The sequence below is a fragment of the Myxocyprinus asiaticus genome, chromosome 8 (genome assembly GCF_019703515.2).
Source record: "Myxocyprinus asiaticus isolate MX2 ecotype Aquarium Trade chromosome 8, UBuf_Myxa_2, whole genome shotgun sequence".
Lineage (NCBI taxonomy): Eukaryota > Metazoa > Chordata > Actinopteri > Cypriniformes > Catostomidae > Myxocyprinus > Myxocyprinus asiaticus.
The window spans coordinates 33188524-33197505 of record NC_059351.1 but is presented as its reverse complement, the minus strand read 5'-3'; the positions used below and the strand labels follow the sequence as shown (position 1 = coordinate 33197505).

Genomic DNA, 8982 nt, shown 5'->3' with positions numbered 1-8982 from the left:
GCTCATACTCTCTAGAACTACAATACCCATCGTGCGCACACATACTACAACTTCATTGTCTACGCATCTCTGTTAGGCAAGTCTTACACTCTCTAGGACGACAATGCCTATCATGCACTATGTCTCCACCTCGAAGTTTACACACCTTTTTCTCGCAATATGAGGAAAGAAGTGTACAAAAGCAACGCGTTACTTTATTTAAAAGTAACTCTGATATTATGGTCTAAAAAAAAAATCATTGCGTTACTTTACTCGTTACTCGAAAAAAGTAATCTGATTACGAAACACACGTTACTTTTAACACGTTACCCCAACATTGCTTGTTACAATTTGTCTCTTCACACATACAAACATACATGTGTAATTTATATAGAGATCTTAATTATGTAATATTGTAAAATACATCATGTGAAAATAATTTAACAACTGCTGCACAGTAATCCATAGGCTATAGCTGCTCTTTTTTATTTATTTATTTGACAAGCCAGCAGGACAAATTTCATTTTAATTCTATTAAAAATTGACAGTATTGTACAAGTGACAATGCTATAACATTGTATTGTACAGTTAATATTATTATTTAAATATTAGCATTAATGGAAAAGTAACATTGCAGTCCTACTCTAATTTATGTACGATTCTCTGTCTGTCTAACTTTCCATTTTTCTCTCTTTATCTTACTGCCATTTCTACTGTGAAGGCCCTCTATGTTCTGTCTTTTTTTGCTGGTATTCTGTTTTCTCTCTTCCTCTTGATAAAACTTCCTCTGGAGGATAATTTGTTCCAGTCCCAATGCTATTGGCACTCTCCAGGTGGTCTTGAATTGTCAGTAATAGACAGTACAGAATACTGTACCTCACTGTTGTATAAATAAATGCATGGTTATGTATTCTATTTTGTATGATATTTAAAGGTGCACTCAGTAATTTTTCCCCATTAAAAATGTTTTACTCCTAAAGAAATGAATTATAATTTAGAAACATATGTAAAAAATCATGACCACTCACATGAGATGAGGACTCTAGTCATATCAGTAACCTTATAAAAGCTGTTTTATTCTACATGGGGGAGGGACGCCCTCATGGGGGCTGCCATTTTAGAATCACGTGATCATCTGAATACTTCTTGCTTAATCTCAGTAACTGTGTTGTTATTGGACACTTTCAATCTTGGATTAAATTAATCATGGCTGATGGTGAATAGTGAATTCCCACAATGGCATCTGTAACTGAAAAGATGCTGCATCAGTGGCGTAGCCAAGGGTGGGCTGGGGTAGGCCTTGATCCACCCAAATTAGACATAGGACCACACAGAATATTAGAGATTATTCTTTGACTTCAAATATATATTTATAAAATAGTTAAAAAATGCATACATTCTGATATCTGAAAGTGTGAAAGAACTTTTTGAATGTGCCATTTCTCTATTGTTAAGGAAAATGTAGTTAAAAAAAATTGGTGCGAAAACTTGGCCCATCCATTTTTATTGAGGCCCACCCAAAAGTAATTTCCTGGCTACGCCCTTGTGCTGCATCCACACCACTAGGTGTCACTGTAAGTCCAAGATGGCATGAGCAAAAAGTTACTGAGTAAAACCTTTGATGGTTGCATATTTATATGTTATCTATCTTAAATTATAAAGTGAAAGGATTTTTTCAGTAATAGCCTTTCTATGTGTGAGTGTGTGTGTGTGTGTGTGTGTGTGGGTACACGTTTATATTACATTGTAGGGACCAAATGTTCGCACAAGGATAGTAAAACCTGAGATCACCTACCTTGTGGGGCCCAGCTAGCGGTCCCCACGAGGGAAATGGCTTAGTAATCATACTAAATGTAAAAATACAAAAAAGTTTCTGTGAGAGTTAGGTTTAGGGGTAGGGTTAGGGGATAGAAATTATTGTTAGATCTGTATAAAATCCATAAAATGCATGGAAGTCTATGGAGAGTCCCCACAATGATATAAAAACAAGTTTGTGTGTGTGTGTGTGTGTGTGTGTGTGTGTGTGTGGGTACAGCAGCCATAGTCACAGGACTACTGGCAAAGACAGGCCTAGTTCCTGTTTTCTGTCTCCAAGTCCTCCATCTGTTTCCTCAGGCCAGACAGAGTTTCTTCTACACTCACATCTCTTTTCAGAGCCCTCACCCAATAAGTTTTTTGCGATCTTTGCGCTATTTTTTTTTTTTTTTTTTACATGATCTGTAACATCAAGTGTGGTTTAGAGGAAGTGTGCCTTAACCTCTCACACTATATTTTCACACTACGCAGCTTCTTTGTCCATGTAAATTTCATGTGGGAGGCTTCCATTTAAAAAATGTCACATAATCTGATACCAACAATATGTTAACTTAATTATACAGTGTGCCACTCATATAAATTGTTTCGCAGCAAAATATCATGTGATACAGCTACTGCATTCAGAGTCTCCATTGAAGCATGTATATCTTTCATGATTAGTTTATTCTGTGTGTGAAGCTGACAGACATCATGGCGAAGAGTTAAAGGTTTGATACATTGAAATGCAAACACATAAAAAAAACATGAATTATCTTCAGACATTGTCTAAGAAGTATGAGGTATACAGATCCAGTAAAAAGCAGAGTATATACAGTATTTAGCTATTATGGAACAAGTTGCTATCTGACTTTTGTTGTTGAGGGTATTGCTACCGAGATTACATTTAATAAAGCTGACCTTATGTTTTTCTCTGTTTTTCTTTTTGAGAAATAAAACGAATCCCATTCTATTAAAGAATTTAAGGAACTTTAAATATCAAAAAGTAATACGAATTTGAGTTTTAGAAAAATGTATTTGTTTCACAAATTATTATCCTAAATCTTTTCAAAATGTAATATCACTGACAGTATGTTTGTGCTTCCAGCCTGTTAGCTGAACACTGATCATTGCCATCGGTGGTTGGTTAAGACGTTTGCATCCTAGGAATAATTGTTATTAAATAATTACTCACACACACCTATGCACAAAACGTCTGTCCAACTTTAAAAGGTCCCTAACTTGAGTTTACATGTTGGCATTGTGGCACAAAACTACACATTAATGTGGTGCGTAACGTCTGGCATTACACTTTTAAAAAGAGTCACAGAGTCCACTTCAATCCCTGCAAAACACATACTCGGTGTAACTCGTCCAGATTTTGTCCTCGTTGGGGTCATTACTCGCGTACGCGCAGGTGCCCGTGGAGCTACAAGCAACCATGTGGAAGCCCAACTCAGCCAGCCTGTCGAAGGCTTGCTCCAGGAAATTATACTTAAGGTAATACCGAGACGTGTATCTCTCAGGGGGTCTGTCGGGGTCTCTGCTTTCGTTTAGAGTCTCCCCGAAAACTTCTTTGGCCAGAGACGTTTTGCCGCACACTGTGATCCTCGCCACCCGCCGAAATTTGGCATCCTGTTGGATGTCTCGTCCTATGGTGTAGGACCCCCTGTAACCGATTGTTATGTAGCCGATTTTCCTCGCGTCCACAGACGGCGAGCGAGGGCCAGTGCAGGTGATACTGGTACCGGCGAGCGCGCCGGAGAGTGCAGTCTCCTCCGGGTAGCTCTGACACACCTCCTCGCTGATAGAGTTCTCCTTACTAACCGCCGGTCTCAAGCGTCTCGCCAGGTCTTTAAGTTGGAAATATTCTGCCTCTTTGAGAAGGCTCGCCTTCTCTTTGAAGTAATCAGGCAAAACCAGAGTCTGGTCCCGTAAGTAATCCAAAATATATCTGAACAAAAAGCCGTCCCTGTCCAAAAAGAAGCGTCCTTTGCTGTCCGTTGTAAGTTCCGTGGGTTTTTTCTGACTGAACATGGTCCAAAGTAGAGAATTTGGCACGGAGAGCAAAGTTGAGTGCCGCGTAACGTAAACCTGCCCTCCGACATTGAGCTCAATAATTTCGGAAAATTGGTCTGAAGCGTCCCTGCGACTCTTGTCCATCTCTGTATAGATGCGCGAAACCTCCGGCGCAATCACGGGACGGGAGAAGAATGGAAAGAAATATTTCACGTTTGTTTATGTAGGCTAAACAGTGTTACGTAGGAGGAGGAATCTGACGACTGTTAACTCTTTGCTTCCTCCATGTAACAGAATGACACTCAGACTATGATTTGGTAATGAAAACGCGGGCATTTTAAATGATCATCTTCATCTATGATGTGGAAATGTTATTTATTTATTTATTTTAAAGCCATTGTTTGTGTTTGTTATGTGATAAGACACATTCATACTTGATATTAGGCCTTGTATCAAGTATGCAATCCACAAACTATTTTGGGAACATGGAAAACTCTCTTTTCTCTAAAATGTAATTCTAATTATTGGATAGCCTATTGGATAGTATTTCTTTACAACTACCCATCCACAGAATTCTATTATTATTTCAGTTTTCAACAACATAGGTTAAACAAAGGTTTGACATATGTATATCTTTTAGCCAGTATATTTCTTTACCTTGCTACCCAAAGAATGTTAGTGTGAACATTTGTTTTCTTTTCTTTCCTCCCCAAACATTAGTAGGCATACAGTTGAAGTCAGAAGTTTACATACAACTTAGCCAAATACATTTAAACTCAGTTTTTCACAATTCCTGAAATTTAATTGTAGAGAACATTCTGTCTTAGGTCAGTTAGGATCACTACTTTATTTTAAGAATGTGAAATGTCAGAATAATAGTAGAGAGAATGATTCATCACATTCCCAGTGGGTCAGAAGTTTACATACACTTTGTTAGTATTCGGTAGCATTGCCTTTAAATTGTTTAACTTGGGTCAAACAGTTTGGGTAGCTGGAATTTTGGCCCATTCCTCCAGACAGAACTGGTGTAACTGAGTCAGGTTTTTAGGCCTCCTTGCTTGCACACGCTTTTTCAGTTCTGCCCACAAATTTTCTATCGGACTGAGGTCAGGGATTTAGATGGCCACTCTAATACCTTGACTTTGTTGTCCTTATGCTATTTTGCCACATCTTTTGAGGTATGCTTGGGGTCACTGTCCATTTGGAAGACCAATTTGTGACGAGTTTTAACTTCCTGGCTGATGTCTTGAGATGTTGCTTCAATATATCCACATAATTTTCCTTCCTCATGATGCCATCTATTTTGTGAAGAACACCAGTCCCTCCAGCAGCAAAGCACCCCAGAGCATGATGCTGCCACCCCCATGCTTCACAGTTGGAATAGTGTTCTTCGGCTTGCAAGCCTCACCCTTTTTCCTCCAAAAATAATGATGGTCATTATGGCCAAACAGTTCAATGTTTGTTTCATCAGACCAGAGGACTTTTCTCTAAAAAGTAATATCTTTGTCCCCATGTGCACTTGCAAACTGTAGTCTGGCTTTTTTATGGCAGTTTTGGAGCAGTGGCTTCTTCCTTGCTGAGCAGGCTTTCAGGTTATGTTGATATATGACTTGTTTTACTGTGGATATAGATACTTGTCTACCTGTTTCCTCCAGCATCTTTACAAGGTCCTTTGCATATTTAAGCATATATATATATATATATATATATATATATATATATATATATATATATATATATATGCTTAAATATGCAGCCTGGTCTCATGAAATTTACGTCAACATGACAACAGTTTTACAATTCAAAAATGCTGTATATTACGTTTGGCTGCAGTTTTCAGTGAAATGTCCAGCTGGTGGCACCAGAAGCAAGTAAAATGGTGTCGTATTCAGACGTGGTTTTAAGGTGAATTTTAGATAATAAATATTTTTAAAACATACATTTTACCTGAACCTAACCAATAGTGTTTTAAAATATAAATGTGACATTTAAAAAAGATATCCTTACCAAATCAACACCTAAATGTAACCATTATTGTTTTAAAGTATATATGAGAAGTTAAAAAGACATCTTTACCTTCTCAATGCCTAAATCTAGCCTAATGTTTAAAAATGCAGAAGTGAAATGAAAAAGCTAATTTTCTGAAGCAACCACCTCATTTCATGCTGCATCTATGACTATGTAATGTCATGTGTCAGCTTGTGTTCATGGCTGGACTTGAATCATGCGCCTCTGATTCTAAGTCCAATGCTCTATCAGATGAGCTACTGAGCAAGATAGCTTTGGTGGAATAAGTGTATATATGTAGGTGAGTCTGTAATAAAAGCATTAAAATGTTCTGTGTTCAAAAGATGTGTTTGAGTAAAATGTGTAAATATCATAAAATAGAAGGTTCTGAGTAATAGAGAGAAAATACTTATTTATAAAATCATAATCAGCCATTAAAATCATGATTTCAGTAATAGTGAATAAAACACACAGTTGGTGTAGCGCCTCTAGTGTTTAGTTCTCCTGAGAACTGCAGGGAATTGTACATGGAGACACGTATAACAAATTTTGCAAATGTATATTCAGTAGAATCATGTTTTCACTATGAGACCAGGTTGTAAACATGTGGGCCCCACAGCTTATTCAAGGCCCCCTCAACAGGTCCCTGTGAATATGAGGTCCCCCAGCCCTCTTATAGGACCCTTTTGCCTTTCTGTTTCTAATTAATTTTTTGAGCAACTCTTCAACCTTATAATGCTGCACATATCATATTTGATACATTTCTTTCTAAAGCCTCTACATTATCATCACAATGTTTATGAGTTATCTACTGTCTCCTGGTGAAAGTTTCCATGCTGTACTGGAAGTAGAAGACCTTGTTATATAATTTTCCAAAATAGCTACCATCATGTTTTGATGCACTCATCTTTTCACCTAACAGAAAATTGGCCCTGGGGCCCTTGCTAGTCATAATACGCCCCTGTGTGTGTTGGGGGTCATTTTTGACCCCACACACTAAGAGTGTAATTTGTACTAAAATCATGAAAATATTTTAAACAAATGTTATATCACTAACTTCAATGATTTAAAAACATTAAATTTGTGAAGTTTTTTGGGAGTTTTTGTTTTTATTTATTTATTTATTTTACATTATTTATCTCCAAATTACTAAACAAAACTATTCATTTTTATAAATAAAAAGAACATTTTATTTTAAATTCCCTTTTACACTTCAACTTCATGTCACTATTTTATTCAGGGACATATTGTCATGCATTGGGGGTAGATTACTGCCATCTGTTGGAGAGAAAAAAATTTTTTAGATATGAAATTACAACATATAACCAGCAGATGGCTGCAGAGGTCAACTCATTTGCCTGTAGCAAATTGTAGCAAACTGATTTTTGTTTTCAATTCTGACTAGTTATGCATTTAGATATATGGGTCACTGTCCTTTTCTGCATATCACGGCACCGTTTTGTGGCCCTCTTCAGCCAGTCACGGCACGTTTGGCATAACGCGGCGGCCCGTTTCAGCTTATCACCGCCCGTTCGTCCTGTTTTGCGGCCAGCCCACTGGGAAAAGTCCCGGTTCTCCCTTTGGCCAGTCCGCCCCTGTGTGTATGTGTTCTTCATTGTGGATGTGTTATGGTCCCAAAACTTCATTTTTGTGTGTTTTGCATTTATGGCTGATTTGACAAATTCTATAAAAAATGCTATCTGTTATAGTCTCACCTTTTCATTCCTGTGTGTGTGAGCATGTGAGTTCCGCATTGTGGATGTGTTATAGTATCACCCCTTCATTTCTTTGTGTGTGTGTTCTACATTGTGGCTGATTTATGAATTTTATTTGAGAAATGAAAAAAAAAAAAAATGCACGGTTTTATCGTCTTAGCCATTAATTTCCAATAGGGGGTCAAATTTGACCCCGAACACCATTTGTGTTACTTTTTTTTTTTTCACACTACTACAACAGAATCCAGCCCAGTTTTTGTGTGTGTGTGTGTGTGTGTGTGTGTGTGTGTGTGTGTGTGTATAGATAGTAAATGTAGGAAAAGTCACCAAACCTCATCCCACTGAGATGAAGGGAACCATGTTTTTAAAGAAGCAAGGTTCAAAGAGGTAAAAAAAAAAAAAAAAAGAAAAAAAAGAAAGACCCCTACAGAAGATTAGGGTTAAAAATTGTCAAATTGTAGGCTATCAAAACACCAGTCCTTTCTTCCCTTTCTTGCCCTGCGGAGCTAATCCATTTCCGCAATATGCTTCGAAAGTTGCTTATCTTGTTTAATTAATTATTAGCAATACAGAAGTTTTTTTAAAAAACCTACCATGACACAAGACCACAGTTGTGCAATCCACAGTGCCAAAAACAAACTATTTAGGGTACAGGGAAATAGGCTACTCCCTTTCTCTAAAGTTTCATTCTAATTATTAACCAAATAGTTTGAACTTTAATTTATATAATGGTTAATATAGCTGTTTTTACTACGGAAAAATAAATAAATATATAAATAAATAAATAAATTGGCAACTCAAAACTGGTGGTCAGTGGGAACTGAACAAGCCAGTGTTAATGACAGGAGTGTATGTAGCGACATCTAGCGGGCAAAAAGGTAGTAAATTGATTGTTCAAACGTCTACAACCGAAACAGAAGTTGAAACTCCATTTCAAGGTCATCAGTTCAATTTCAGTAAATATGTGGTTACTGGATGCTTGGCCAGTAATAAACTTTGCTTAGCAATATTTCAGAATAATTAGATTTAGAATATTCTGCAATTAGCCTACGGCTTAACGTAATGGTTCATCCAACGATTCGGTTATAATTTAGACTTACCCTATTGTCATTACTAACCCCTATGACTTTCTTTCTTACATCGAACACAAAAGTTTTAATGACAATCACAATTCGTCTTTTTTAATACAATGACAACAACTGAAAGTCTGTTGGCATTCATGGGTGCTAAGAGAGCTTGTTCGCAGTGGCTTGTCTGTTCTCGCCAGAACTTTAGTTTTTTAGTCTAAAAACAACCCTTCTCTCGCGAACATCCATGCCACTTTGAACGAGTTTCTCTCATAGCACTCATGACGAATGTCCAGATTCTCATTGAAAAATTATTTACATTTCAGGTTGTTTCTCACCAAAACAAATCATATGCCTTTGGAAGACTTGGAATAAGACACACTAGCCGCATGGACTAAATTTAC

The 8982-nt window shown here is 37.2% G+C and overlaps 1 protein-coding gene across 1 annotated transcript; it reads right to left on the bottom strand.

The window, feature by feature from the left end:
• Positions 1-2438: 2438 nt before the first annotated feature.
• Positions 2439-3994, bottom strand: kctd12.2 (potassium channel tetramerisation domain containing 12.2). Its single transcript, XM_051704430.1, has one exon. It carries the CDS (start codon positions 3931-3933, stop codon positions 3109-3111), a length of 825 nt encoding a protein of 274 aa, XP_051560390.1. The 5' UTR covers positions 3934-3994; the 3' UTR covers positions 2439-3108.
• Between the last annotated feature and the right edge of the window lie 4988 nt (positions 3995-8982).